Source organism: Cyprinus carpio, chromosome A1 (genome assembly GCF_018340385.1).
Source record: "Cyprinus carpio isolate SPL01 chromosome A1, ASM1834038v1, whole genome shotgun sequence".
Lineage (NCBI taxonomy): Eukaryota > Metazoa > Chordata > Actinopteri > Cypriniformes > Cyprinidae > Cyprinus > Cyprinus carpio.
This window is the reverse complement of record NC_056572.1, coordinates 29,197,989-29,213,696: the sequence shown is the minus strand read 5'-3', so window position 1 is coordinate 29,213,696 and position 15,708 is coordinate 29,197,989. Positions and strand designations below refer to the sequence as shown.

General features: G+C 36.8%; 1 protein-coding gene across 9 annotated transcripts in view; it reads right to left on the bottom strand.

Annotated features, from left to right (window-relative positions):
* mcf2la (mcf.2 cell line derived transforming sequence-like a) overlaps positions 1-14,574 on the bottom strand; it is a 63,724-nt gene extending 49,150 nt beyond the window's left edge. For 6 of the 9 annotated variants that reach the window (XM_042761202.1, XM_042761210.1, XM_042761217.1 and 3 more), the window contains exon 1: positions 14,241-14,574. In XM_042761202.1, coding sequence (XP_042617136.1) covers positions 14,241-14,559 — 319 coding nt within the window. In that variant the 5' untranslated portion in view covers positions 14,560-14,574. Of the gene's footprint in view, positions 1-7,371; positions 7,521-8,759; positions 8,980-10,121; positions 10,371-14,240 lie in introns of those variants that run through there. The other 3 variants (XM_042761232.1, XM_042761252.1, XM_042761240.1) reach the window with 3 other exon arrangements.
* Between the last annotated feature and the right edge of the window lie 1,134 nt (positions 14,575-15,708).

The window sequence follows — 15,708 nt, the reverse complement described above, 5'->3', positions numbered from 1 at the left end:
CAGATCAGCAGTCTTCCCCATCATTGTGTAGCCTAGTGAACCAAACTGAGACCATTTTGAAGGCTCAGGAAACCTTTGCAGGTGTTTTGAGTTGATTAGCTGATTGGCATGTCACCATATTCTAATTTGTTGAGATTGTGAATTGATGGGTTTTTGATAAATGTGAGCCAAAATCATCACAATTAAAAGAACCAAAGACTTAAACTACTTCAGTCTGTGTGCACTGAATTTATTTAATACATGAGTTTCACAATTTGAGTTGAATTACTGAAATAAATGAACTTTTCCACAACATTAATTTGAGATGGACCTGTAGTTGTAAAAGTTTTGAATATATGCCGACTTGTGCATTTAGCCGCTCCATGCGATCACGTCTTGTTTGCATGAAACAATGTGAAACCAGACCTCATTTGCACCAATCGAAAGCTTATTTACTCTCTCTGATTCGTTCCCTATTGCCTACATAGTGCACTACAAGCCATTCAGTGTACAGAAAATACTACAAAGAACAAGTGAGTGATCTCAGCCGTCACTTCAGCATCTATTTAAAGTGCAGGGGGCGTGCTCTTCAGATTCTAGAGAGCATTAGATTGATCAGAAGATGAAGTACGATGTGACGTCAAAAAAATTGAGACTTTTTTTATTAAGCTTTTAATTAACAATATGATTTGTTTGTTATTGAAGTTTTATGGAATTTGATGGTAGTATAGTTGTAGAGTTGTACTAGGTATGTACTTGTACAGTTGTTATTTTATTTTATTGTTTATTTGTTTATATATTACTGTGCAGCACTTTGTGACCCTTCCTTGTCTGTGAAAGGTGCTATACAAATAAACTTTACTTATTTACACTGTTTTGGAGCACACTGCCTTATATATAACCTTAAGACTAACATATTGATACTAACACCCAAAAAAACTTTAATTTAGATTTCATGGGGACTTTAAAACATACAGTATGTCAGAAAATTGAAGAAAGAAAAAAAGCTGAAGTACTAAAATGACTAACTGGAAGGATATAAAAACTAAAACTGAACTAAAACTAAAAAACTAATAGTTACTATTAAAAATAGGTATTACTAAAAATAGTAATATTAAAAAAAATGACAAAAGCATATAGCTCTAATAGTATATAAGAATACGAACATCTATTATAATAACAATGCAATGTAGACATTGAGTCGATCATTAAGCACATGTCATGTTTTATGGAGAGGAAGTGAGGGAATAAATAACCTTGAAAGGAGAAATAAGCCCTCAGTGTTTGTTCTCTGAAAAGCATTGAACTCACTGCCCTTCAGCCTCCCATCACTTTCATTAAAAAAAAAGTAGCTCACTCTTTCTGTATATACAGTAAACCATAACTTAGGAAACATTATTAAAAATGTGAATGGTGCACGGATCTGTCTGATCAAGCAGTCAAATCCTCTTCTATTCTTCACACGTGTCCTGATTATTCATTAAATTATTTATGATTCAATAAAACACTGTACCTCATTCTAACAAACAGTTTAATGTATCTACTGTGTGTGAGATCGACAGATTTTTTAGAAACTTAATGAGGCGCTACCCTTGTGATCTGCACTTCTAAAAGGCCTTCTCCATACTAGATTGAAATCAAAATTACTAGCTCATTTACAGTGTCACAACAAGATGATATCATTAACCTAGATTAGAATTAGAATTAAAGTATAATCCGTTTTACTTGCTATGACTGCAATATAATTGCAAGTCAAACTCTATGCTTGCCTCTTTAGTGGCGGCAGTCATTCCTAATGAGGAATTATGTTCAACCTGTTCAAACTGAACTGTGATAAGTGAAATGGTGAAGCTGATACAGTCTGCTGAACATACAGTTAGGCGTAAGTAAAAATAGACTCGAGCCCTATTGATTCAGAAAAATGTATAGTCTAGCAGGACAGGATACATATGGCTGTCCTTCATTATTCTACAGTGCTGCAGCAATTGTACTGAGAAAAGCAGGAGTGTGTTTCTGTAACTTCAGTCACACATCCTGTTTCTGGTAGGCTCCGGTTCTCCCTGCGCCATTCAGCAGAAAATGAAACTGATACTTCATATGCTAAAATAACAGGATTGTGTGTAAATTATGTAACATAGCCTACTGTGTATCCAACAAATCCAATGATCAAAACAGGATGAGGGAAGCATCTGATGAAGGATTAACTGACATCATGTGTGCCCTTGTAAATGTGACCAGCCCCTTTAATAAACATTAATCCTATATCCTATATTTTAGGGCAAAACAATTACAGCCTCTACAAAATGTGGAGATATCTTAATTATAGATTTTTTATATTATATTATATTATATTATATTATATTATATTATATTATATATATTTGGACAATGAAGTGGAGCGGTATCTTACCGGTCTTATTCATAAATCGGTTGAAAACTAGGTAATCAATGTCCGTTTTCATGTTCATGACTTTTACAGTAAATGATTTTTTTTTTTTAAACAAAACTGAAATTGATCAAGTAGTAGTCGTCGCATTAATTGTAAGTATTGTTTAATTTACTCCTATTTACCTACTGCATTTTAGGTGTAGCTGCAGTTTGAACTTCTTTCAAAAAAAGCCTTGTGCTTATTTGAGTCACAAGGGAAGGATGACTTTTTACTGAGGGATGCTTTTAGGAAAGCACATGATTCTTCATATCTAAGGAGGAAATTGTCTTTCATAATAGATGTTTTCCGGTAATTCTAGTACTGCTGTGGAATTTTTATAATTTTTTTTTTTCACACCCAGCTTCCCAATTCAATCTGAATCTGATGAAGTATAGTTTTAAAGGGGTCATATTATGCTGCTAAAAAGAACATTATTTTGTGTATTTGGTGTAGTGAAATGTGTTTATGTGGTTTAAGGTTAAAAAAACACATTTTCCACATACTGTACATTATTGTTTCTCCTCTATGCCCTGCCTTCTGAAACACGTTGATTTTTACAAAGCTCATTGTTCTGAAAAGCGAGGTGTGCTCTGATTGGCCAGCTATCCAGCGCGTTGTGATTGGCCGAACGCCTCAAGCGTGTGACGGAAATGTTACACCTCTTAACATATTGTGATGTCTTGTCTGGCCGGAGCGACGAGACATAAACATAAAACCCATTTTAAACGTGATATAAACATGATTTCTAGTCGTGTTTTCTTTTGGAAGGCCAAACAAAGTAGTTTCGCTTTCTCAACGAAACAACGTCACACACCACGGCCTTGAGTGAGCAGAGGCTGGAGGACTAGAGTGAGCCACGGTCTAGAATGAGCCACGGCCAGCTTGAGTGAGCAGAGCCGGGCGGCTTAAGGTGGATTCTATGAAGGAGCGTACCTTGAGCTTGCGGCAACCACATGTGACAACCCTGAGCTTGACTCCGCTTCATCCACAGTGAAAGCTGATCCGGCGATCCACAGTGCAAAGTTGATATACGTCCGACCAGCACGGATCAGCTCCAGACATGATGAAGCGCATATCATCCTCTTTTGGAAGACCAAACAAAGTAGTTTCACTTTCACAGTGAAACACACAGCGTCTATACGACATGGGGGCAGTGGCAACAACAATACTACAACAAGAATAAAAGGTACTCCTTCTTTCTTTGCGCAAAGATCTGGGTGGTGTTATGCAAATTTTCCCACATACTGACGTAGAGATGTGGGGGCGAGTTAGAACGAGTCGTTTCAAGAGGGCATGGACGAGTGTTAACTTTTATGAAGAATATCTCTTTGGATTTGAGACTTTAGTCTTTGCAACTTTACAGATCTTCTTTATTCACCAAGAGCTTGTAACACTCCAAAGAGAAAGGAAAATTTGAAATCGCATCATATGACCCCTTTAAACAACCTAACTGTGTTTATATTTCACAATCAGTTTCAGGGAAAGAACCTTGAAAACAGTCAATCAGCAGATTTGAGGGAACCAAATGCTGAAGTAAGCATATGACCACAAATTTATAAGAAAGTGGGAATTTTCCAATCACTTGAGAATGAGGGTGCAACTTATGTCAACTCAAAACAATGACCATCCGACCCATCAAAACATCCTTATACATGATGCCGGTGGCGAATGTCTCACACACACACACACACACGGGCTAGTCATGTGATCAGTCTCATGCAGACAGAGGGGTTGATCACAGCAGCACATCTAAAGATCACACAGCAACCAATCAACCCTCAGTCCACCAAAAATACAAAGATCAGATTCATTAGATAAATGAGTTTCAAATCACTAACAACCATTAGACTCATGTGTCTGTTTGCAGACACACATGTCGTTAAGATGTTAGCCTGGGGATTGTAAGTAAATAAATTGTGCAGAGCATATAAAAAAAGAATGACACATTTTCACATTCAAACCTTTTAATGTAAAAATGGTCCAAACAACCCACATAAACCAGTTATTTTGTGATTTCTCTTCATAATGAAACAGGAAACACGCTTGAATAAGACAAAAGGTAGTTTTCAGACATGCACCTGCAAATAAAAGTCCCAGGAACACACAGAGACAGGAATATATTCACAGGATATTACTATAACAATATGTCTGGTTTATTACAAAACAACAAACAACAACAAAGCAAGAACTTTGTCTGCAGGCTCTGAAGCTACTAAGAGGGGAGGGAAATTTCCTCTTTATAATTAAAGTAAAATCCCAAAGATGAGCAGAAAAGCAATGAAATACTCTGTCAGAAGAACAGGCATTTCCTTTGAATAACATAGGCTACTAAACTGTTTACCAATGAGATTGTGCTTTCACTTTTTTCGTCTACATTTTTCTTTCGTTTTCCTTGATTCTTTCTATCTCTGGAAATTCTCTCATGCCAGTGAGACAATCTCCCATCATTAACCCACATCAGTGTCGACAGTCGTCATGTTCTCTGTCCTGTGGGGGGGATGACGGCCGTCTGGACAGCAGTTAGCAGTAGCGGTTAGCTGCATGTTCTCAGGGGACGTTAATGTCACCACACCCCCTTTATCATCCAGATTTAATCAGCACAGACACTGTAACAGAATCACAGTCTATTTAGGCCTCTACATGATCCCTCTCTTAATTATCCACGCTTACTGTTGGCAGCATATGCTGTTTAATTTTATGCAGTTTTACTAAACAGGAAGCCTTGTGTTTATATGCTCTTAAATTTTCTAAACCTGGGAAACTTCAGGAATCCATGAGAAAAATGGCTTTGTAAAGAAAGAATTAAAGTCACCATGAAATCAAAATTGACATTTTTATGGAATTTTACAGTATAACATTATTATTTTTTCTTCATTTCATTTGCTTTCATAATCTTTAATCAAAATAATGAGGGCGGGACAACCTATTACTCACATGAGATCAAGAACCCAGAGCAAATGCAGAAATACTCATAGCAGCTGACTGTGGCAAAATGTTGGTTCAATCAAGTGCATGTAACTCTGCATACAAACACCATGCAATAGGAAGAGGAGACATGAACTCAGTGAGGGCATACGTTTACTCAGAGCAAACAAATATGAGGAGAAGGCTGATGGCTCAAACCCACACTAACAGCAAAATCAAAAAGAGAAGTTCAGAAAGCTACAATGCATTGATGAATTGTCCTATATTGTATAGCGGATTAGTATTGATCACCTAGCATTGATGCATATACAAAATCAACTGTTACATGATTCACTAAGGGGTTTATTTAACAATATGGCCTTGTATATGTAAAGCTACAGCTCTTGATAAAGTGTGCTGAGTGGCAGTTTGTTACTGCACTGCCTCTGCTCCCATGAAAGATGACACCATAAGTTCAATCAGCAGTACAAATTAATGCACAAGCATATCTGAGCCTAAGTGGCTTAAACAGCAGAACTCTAAAGCCACACGTCCAGCCACATGGATGCTCAAACCCAAAATGGCTGACTAGGTTTCCTCTATGTTGACTGACATAAGGTTGGGCATCATAAACCAGGCAAGCTGATCCAAAATAAACAGTGTAGACCAAAGCTAGATTAGTTTAAGATCAGCCCTCCCTTCTGAACTGTGTCCTCATAACACTCTAAGCAATCCTCACCAACCCCATAGGCAAATAAAGACATGCTCTTGTATCATCTTACCGCTTCACAGGCGCATGTGCGTTAGAGGAGAGCTCAGTCTTGTTCGATGTTCGTTGTGATGTTCCCACTGCAAAAGTTATGCAAAATACTCAAGCAGCACAGAGACAGACAGTCGGAGAGAAGCCATGCTGAAGAACCACACCCACAGAGGAACATGCCAGCAGGTGCATCTAATTACAACACCCTGTCTACAAACATTCTACAGTCTTATGAGAAGTGGAATATCCGATCTATACTTGGCATTTGAACTTAGCTAACGCCTTAGCTAACAAACTTAATTTAAGTGTAGTGCTTTGATATGTCATTCTTACGTTTTAAATGAAAATGACGCAAACACATTGTCATGTACTCAGTGTCATGTCATTCTATAAGCTGTTATTCTTTTCAGTGAACCACTGGAGAATTGTTGGACAGTGGAAGAAAAGTTATTAACCTTGGGCTATTCAACAACATCTTGCCTTTCTGTCAAGGTCCAAAAAGATCAAAAACACCATAAAATGACTAAAAATGTTTAAATAACATTGATTCTAGCATGTGTGGTAACCATGTGACATCATTTTGAAATTCTGGAGACAAATGAAAGCTTTAGGGGAGGGTCAAGTGGGGCAGTGACTTGATATTAAAATATTTTTTGTTCATTCAAATGAAGCTGAAATAAAATAAAATAAAATAATTATAATAGATGAACAAAATGATTAGATTTAAACTTTACAACCTTGGCAACTAAAAGTTTAAAGTATTAAAATTACAGAAACTGCGATAAGATAAAGCGACATAAAATATTTGTAAAAACAAAAACTAATAAAAAAAATGACAAAGGAAGATACCAAAATGACTAAAACTTAAAACTGAAAAAATAAACAAAAAACTAATTCAGAACAGTATATAAAAATACTAAAATATCCTTGCTGGTTATTATGGAGCACTATGGCAAGAGCTGTACAATAATTCTTCCAAATTTACTGTTGATCATGATCGTGAGGATGAGTAAATAAATAATTAATTCAATTTACTTATTTTTAATTTACTTTAATGAACTGTTTTGATCCATGCAGAGAATTGAAAATACATTCAGCTTTTTCAATCTGACAGCATAGTTCACACAATCAGATACTAACAACATGTATTCAAATGGCAGATGTATTATTACTCTGCAAACATTCCGTGATACATCACTGCTAGCAACATCATGCATCATGATACAAGTGCTGAGAAAAACAACAAAGTGTCACACAAACACTTCTCATCTTTTCAGCACATGACACAAGAGGAACTTACAAATTAGCAGATCACAGCAAACAATGAACCTGTAGAAACTTTCCATTTCCTCTACAGTGATCTTCACCAAGCTCCTGCAGTTCTCCTCCGGGGGCCGGAGGTGCATTCCAGTCTCCTCCATCAGTATCATTTCACCTCCTTCCCTTGGTCTAAGTCTGCCCTGCTGTTCTTACCTTTCTCAGTCATTCTCCCTTTTTACTGTCACATCCTGTCTGTCCTCACATTGCCAATATTAACTCTGTGAGTTATCACAGTCTGTCTCTCTCTGACGCTGTATCTTTCTATCTCAGGTGTGAGTGCTGCAGCCAGGAACGTGACGCTGTTTGTCACACCCATCTCAGATGCAGGTAACGCCCCACAACAAAGCTGCTCTGCACACGCATGCACTCGTACACAAACACATTACACACCTGTCTCTTATCTCACCTGTGATTTAGGGCAGTTTCATGTGCATTTGCATTATTAACAGATTTTCAAATAAATGCACAAAAGAAGAAGAATTTGCTATTCTTTCAGTAAACGTAATAGAGTTCTTAGTTATGATTTATTATGTATTATTTTGGAAAAAATTGAACTATTTACATAGTTTGTTGTTGTTTATTGCATTATTTTATTATTATTTGTCATGTGTTAACACATGATGGTATTTTTTGTAATTTTCTATATATTACTATTAATTCTGGAAAAGCCGCTTTTGATGAACTTCATGATTCATCATGTGGCTTTCTCTTTATCACTTGTGTTTTAAGGTGGTTGTCATAACGGTAGATTTTAGTAATTTTGTATATTAACATTATTTCAGTTAATGAAATATTGAAATTAAATGTACAGTAAAAAAAGTATCTGTAAAGCTTAAAATGTTGCAACTATATATTTTTTTATGGTACAATTATGGTAACCACGGCTGCTGTTTTATATATATATATATATATATAAACGAAATGATAATACTAATAAAACCTATAAAACTATAATAAAACAACACTGATGACCAATAGTAACAGTGATGCTTGCCTTAAAAAACAAAACAAAAACAAAAACAAAAAAAAACACTACACTTAGGCAGTCAAGGAACAATTTAGCTAGAAGTGGAATACAAACATCATATTTTAATAATAAAAGACTTTGAAGACTTCATGCTAAAGCTGGGCTGCGATCAGTCTAAAAAAATAATATGCATCTGACAGATAATGATGTCCAAAATAGCTTGTCTACATAGCGCAGATACCGAACAAAAGAGTGTGAAAAAATCTTACAACATCAAACAAAAATAAACACAAACAAAAAAAAACAAAAAACACAAAAAAAAAAAAAAAACAAACACGTTCAGCAACCTATAACAAAAGAGAAGCAGACACAGAGCAGATTAAGATCAGAGATTTACTCACATTTCAGGACGTCTGACATCTGCTCTCCAGTACAGATACTGTCACAAGTTGTCCTTGTCAGTGCCTTGTTTTAGAGTGTGTGTGTATTCCCTATTCTGTCCACTGTGTACTATGCAAAGCAAAGCAATTGTTCAGTTTGTTATGGGTATGTCTGTGTGATTATTTTTTGGAGAAGTTGAGATGATACGCTATTTGCCCGTGTCTAACAGTCTCTCATGCCATGTGTGTTCCTTAAATATACCAGTCCAGCTCTATGCTGAGACGCACTGGTTTACTGTGAAACCAAAACTTTTAGCACAAAGTGTCTGAGAGAGAGAGAAAAAAAAAAAAAAAAAAAAAAAAAAAAAAAAAAAAGATGTGTGTCAATGCGATCTGGGCAATGGGCCATCCACATGCATCTCAATGATGTGAGAGAAATCCCACACACACACACACACACACACACCATGGGGACACACCATGTTCAAGGAATAGTTTGTCCATTCTGTACATTATTTAAAGCCTGTTCACAAGAATGAGAAATATAAAGATATTTTAGCGTCCACACCAATGGAAGATAATGTTCTATTAACTCAAAGTGCATCACCTGACACTTTAAATGTTTAAGCTCTTTAAAGTCAGGTGGACTTTGATTGACTATTAATGCTTTTATTGTTTGCTATCTGGAAAAAATTGTTGTATAAGTAATTCTAATTGTAATTCCATAGAATCAGAACCATTTTAAAATTGTATCTTTATATAGTTGTCAGCCTTGGTGTGTGAACAGACCTTTACTCATCCTAATATCATTCCATACCTGTATGACTTTTCTTTCAAAAGAGGGTATTTTAAAGAATATGCGGGACATTCATTTCCATGCAGTTACTAAGAATGGACACAGAAGTTTTTAAACTTCAAAAACACACAAAGGCACCAAAAAAGTAATATATGTATAAGTATCATAAAGTCCATATTACTTGTGCGTTATTTTATTGTTTTACTTTAAGACTTTTTGTGATACAAACCTAAATTTAAGTAATTATGAGACCTTTAACATACTTTTGCATCCTTACTGAAGTCTGAAAGTTTCAGTTTTCATTTATTGAATCTGCATGAAAAGTGGTACTACATTCTTCAAAATGTTGTAGTTTCTCAGAAGAAGGAAAGTCAAATGAGTTTGGAATAACATCAGGGTGAGTAAATGATGGCATAAGTTTCATTTTTGGTTGAACTATTCCTTTAACTGCTCAAGTACGTCACAAAGTGTATTAAAACTGAATGAACCTAACAGAGGTAGTCAGCAATTTCCATCCTGTTTCCTCAGAAAAACCATCTGAAAGCAACTACACCAAACAAACACACACTGATAATCTTGTCTCTCACCGTTCCAGTCCTTCCAGGAGCTCTTGCGGTTGTAGGTTGTGAAAGGAGAGAAGGGGACCCCCTGTAAGACCGTGGCCGATAGGTTGTAGAGGAGCTGGGTCAGTCGGGACAGGATCCGCTGTGGGGCATCCTGACCCTCCCGAAGAAACTCATGCAGAGACATTTAAACTGGCTCCCACATGCACCTAACCAGTCTTGACTGGCCTCGGCTGGACCTGGTGTCTCGGAACCAGCCCAAAACCAATTCAGATTGATCCACATTCGGTCCAGGCCGCTGCTAAAACAGTCCAGGCCCAGAATTCCCAAGCCAGGACGATCTGATCCAAGAGAATGCTGGGAAGACTACAGCAGCCCAGTGCTGGTCTCAGAGGGCTTCCTCTGTCAGATGGGACCCGCAGAGAGAGGCTGCATACAGACGCATCTTGGACCTCCTGTTTGTAAAAAAACAACCCCGGCATTCATGCATGCTGTCGCAATAAACACATGTATACACATGAGAGGAGAAGAGTGGAAGAGAGGGGAGGGAGAGTTTTAGCACAAATCCCCTTCTGCTCTGCTAATCACACACACACACACACACACACACACACACACTAATCTCCAGCATTCTTGTGCGCCACTTGGGGGCCAAACTGACTAACTTTTTCTAAACAGAAGCAAGAGCTCTATACATGAATTGTAACCTTTTTTTAAGAATCATTCAATCAGACATTTTACAATATCCTCCTGAGCTGAATATGATTAAATATCCTAAACAAAACATATGCTCAAAAAAAAAAAAATTCTTAAGTACCAAAAAACAGCTTGATAAACACATTAAATAATTTAGTATGTAAATATTGGATAAAAATGCATAAAAGCAGAGAGTTAGGGAATAAACAAATTCCAGTGGAAGTCAATGAAAAGTCTTTACCATGATGGAAAAACCAATGTATGTGCATGTGTTTGATGACGAGTCAGATGCAGAGAGATGAAGAGCAGGTAAGCCATCTTAGGGTTAGTATGGACCACCTCCACAACTCTTACAGTCACCTACATTCACCCAAATAGATCAGAGCACAGACTGCAGGGATGCACACACTAAATAATGCATGGGACTGCGTGTAGCATGCCTTTTTAAGTGGGTTTGTATAATTCATATATGCAATTAGATGACCATATATAAAAATGCACCCTTTTATCAAGTATATTATCATGCACTTTTAAAAATATGACCATGAATATGTATGTGGATGGCTCCACAGAGACTTAATTTGTCCTGGCTAGACCAGGCAATGCTCTAGCACAAGCAACGCATCATTTTGCACAGCCAAGCATTGCTTATATTTCCAAAGTTAACACAATATATGACACAATATATGACAGGTCACAGTTATTTGTTATCTGAAAGAAGTTCTCTCTCTCTCTTTCTCTGTCGCACACAGTCACTCTCTGTTTCTCTTATTGCTCTGAATCTCTCCCTGTTTCACCCTTGGCACTGTCGTCTTCAGAAAACACAGATAAAAGAAGAGAGAGAGAGAAACTGCCTGCCAAGGTTTGGGCAAAGGCCTTCCCAGCATGTAATTTAGCCCTCTATTTCTCTTCCTATTACCACGGTGGAAGCAGCCCTACAGAAGAAAACAGCCTCTTCTTGAAAGACAGCAGAACCCGTTACCACAGCAACCCACAGACACTGTACAGTATTTAAAGCCGTATTATAATCTGTGCTAAATAGAGGTAAAAGCATATAAAACTATCATAAAAGACATTACAAATTTGCTATTTGTATCAGTATTGTATTATACTCTTCCGCTACTGGATATCCTGAGCTGAGACATCAATGCTTTTTAGAACCTTCCAAACATATTGTCACTGGTAAATCAAACAACTAGATAGATCAAATTTGATGACATACTTGACAATGCCTGTCCTGGTAGTATGAAATCTTGAGAATTGAAAGTTTTAGTGTCAGATAGGAAGTCATATGAAGAAAGAAAAACAAATATAACCTCATACAGACCATATTAGACCTCTGCAGACCCATTCGACTTCATTAGACTCCCAAGAAATATCAAATGAGCTCAGTCTCCAATAAACCTTTTCAGACCCAATTACACATCATAAGATTACTAAGAAGCCATATCAGACCACGTTTCTAGGCATTGCATGTTTCCAATAGTTAGCATTTCTTAATATTAGCATTTCATATTTTAACATGCTGTTAGCATGTTTTAGCATGCATATATTTAACAGGTTGCTAGCATGTTTTAGCATGTCCTTAGCATGTTATCCTACCACTAGCACCACATTTTGTTAACACTTTGTTTACACATTTTGTTAATGTTTTAACACACTGCTAGCATGTTTTAACACATTGCGAACATGTTTGAGCACATTACTAGCACATTTTATAAAACATTATATAACACATTACTAGCATATATTTCTGACATGTTTTATCATGTTTTATCATGTTGGTAGCATGTTTTTACTTAGCAAACAGGGTATTTCAGCACATTGCTAGCATGTTTTAGCATGTTGCTAGCATGCTTCTAGCATACTGAGACAGAACATCCAAAGGTCTGTGCTGAGTTTGGTGGTCATAGCTTAAAAACTCTAGGACGAGATAATAATAATAAGCTTAAATGATTAAGTAAAGATTTTATCAGGATTTATCATTTATAAAAGATTTATCTTTATTATTACCTCTGATTAAGATCTGTGATCACATCACAATCTAACCGATACTACACATGGGAGATAGGATAAGCTAGATTTGCACAATGGGTAACATTATGAGTGCAGACGTTATGTCATGTAAGTGTGAAAAGTGTTTAACTTTTGAAGGAAGTCTCTTATGCTCACCAAGGCTGCATTTATTTAATCAAACACAGTAAAAACAGTAATATTGTGTAACAGTAAATATTACAGTTTAAAACAACTGTTTTGTATTTGAATAGATTTTAAAATGTAGCTTATTCCTGTGATGCAAAGCTGAATTTTCAGCAGCCATTACTCCAGTCGTAACTGTCACATGATCCTTCAGAAATCATCCTATTATGCTGATTTGCTGCTCAAGAAACATTTCTTATTATTATAAATGTTGAAAGCAGTTGTGCTGCTTAATGTTTTTAATACTTCCAAATATTTTACAGTATTTCTGGTGACTGTGGGTCATTGCTCAATTTGTTAAAAAAAAAAAAAAAAAAGATTAATAGGCAGAAATATAAAAATAAATATTCTGCACGTCTGTTCATGCAAACTTGTGTTCTGGAAGTCATGTCATTACTGGGAAGAAATTAATGATAACTCCTTTAGTAGAACTTCAGCAAATAAGTGAGTGTTGGAATGTGAACAGGTTGAGCGTGAGTTCACCACAGTGTAAACAAACAGTACCATGTATCTTTATACACCAGAACGCTAAAGGCCAAAACCTCCTGACTAAAGGATTACCCAGTTACAGACATATAATATTTCTGAAAGACTGAATGTGAGAAAGAATGTTACTACAGTTTGCGTGTTTGCTGTTTCATTGTGTTGGTGTGTATTTTTAGCTCACTGCCAGTGGCAGACTGCTCAGATGCAGGGAAATAGGACAAACTGAACTCCTCAGAAAATGAGAGGAGGAAGACAGATTAAAACACAGCTAGGGTTACCCACCACAGACAGTGAGAAAGAGAATCTACAAGTCAAAATCTAACTGCAATTCAAGAACTTCTTTTAAAAACAGCCTTTATTTAAATAAATTGGTATTTTAAATTACATTTTTTTTTTAAATAGAATTAAATTCTAATTTTATAAAAATTACATTCAAAATACCAATTTATCTGAGAATGTTGAGAAAGTTCTAATTCAGAAGGAATATAATTTCAGGCTTATAAGTGATGCCATCAACAGAAAAAAATTTGAACTACTAAACATAATAAAGGTCTAAATATAAAAGCTGTTTTGGTTTTATGGGTTGGAAGGATTCATTTAGTCAGAGGTAAAATCAGCACAGCACAATCTCAAATATTTACTAATGTAAAGACAAACAGAAGCTGCAAACAACCTTGAGCTACGGTTCTCATCTATTTCTCCCAATACTACCGATGCTACTGACACACTCTCTCTCACACACACACTCACAGCTCCTCCTACCGATTTTATGTATGATAACAGTAAGTCGTCTGACGAGCTCCTCCAGAGAGTCCTCTCCCATCTTCACCCACAGGATCATGATGAGCAGGACACAGAGAACCAGGAGCAGCGGAGACACGCTGTGCTGCTGCTCAGGAGAGAGGGAATCTGATGAGGGCAGAGAGAAAGCCGTCTCGCTGCTAAAACCAGTGCTGCTGCTGCTGCCGCAAGTGATGCTGGAGAGAGAGAGAGAGAGAGAGAGAGAGAGAGAGAGAGGTGCCTCAGCAAAGCGGCAAGGATGAGACAGCAACACACTGACACACATACTCACACTCTGCATCAGCCAGGCAGGGTCAGCATGCACACACACACACACACACACACACACACACACACACACACACACAGATGTATGCACATGAGTGATGTTAATATGTACTATGACACCAATTTATGAAAACTGCACAAAAACAGAACATGACCTACTACAAACATGCATGTGCTTAAGCATGTGTCAAATGTCATATCCACTTATCTTTAACAGCTAGAACAGAGTCTGAGAAAATGACTGCACTGAAATCACATCTGACACACTGGTGCTTTATACTCACCATCAAGGTCAAGAAAGGACATTTGGGTTCGTTCTGGAGTAGATTGCGTTATGTTTGATTCTGGTATGTTTTGAGTATATTTTCATGAATATTAAATGGATTCATGTTTTCCCTACTGTTAAAGCAAACAACTGCACAGATGTAGCACAAAGAACCGTGGGTGAGTTTAGTGCTGCATTACCTGTGTTATGTTCACTTCGCGAGGAGCCCGGAGACCCTGTTTGTTTTTCTGAACATGGCGACACCTTGTGGCCGAGAAGCAGAATTTCAAGATGCCATGACTGCGTTTCCGTGAAGAGGAGAACAAATGATAAATTCACGTCAAAACAAAGGCCAAACTCTCGTCAGTGAAGTCACTATTGCATGATAAATCGAGACATATGATCAAAGAACACTTACTATATAAACTGCTTGTAGATTAGCGTTACGCTTCCGATAACAAAAATACTCAGTTAAAAGGTAACAAGACGAATACTGCATTAATATTAATATAGTATAATTGCAATACACGTTACTACATCTGTGAACAACTGACGTTGTTGATAATATAGACCTGAAAATACAGTAGTGCTCGTATGTTGCTATAGAAAAGGGTCCATACAGTTATTAGTCATTAAACAAAAATATGTGACTGCGCAAAACAGCGATTAAACAATATCAAATATTTCAGCGAGCCGTATAAATTAAGCACTGTTTATTTTGTACAGGCTACATAATAGGCTAAAAAAGTTAACTGACTAAAAACAGTTTAAAATTCTGATTTTTGAGTTTTCTTGCAATCAATCAATCAGTCAGTCAGTCAGTCTGTCTGTCTTTCTATGCCAGGATAGGTAACAACAGGGTTGCAAATTTACGTTGTTTAGACCAAATGGCATTTT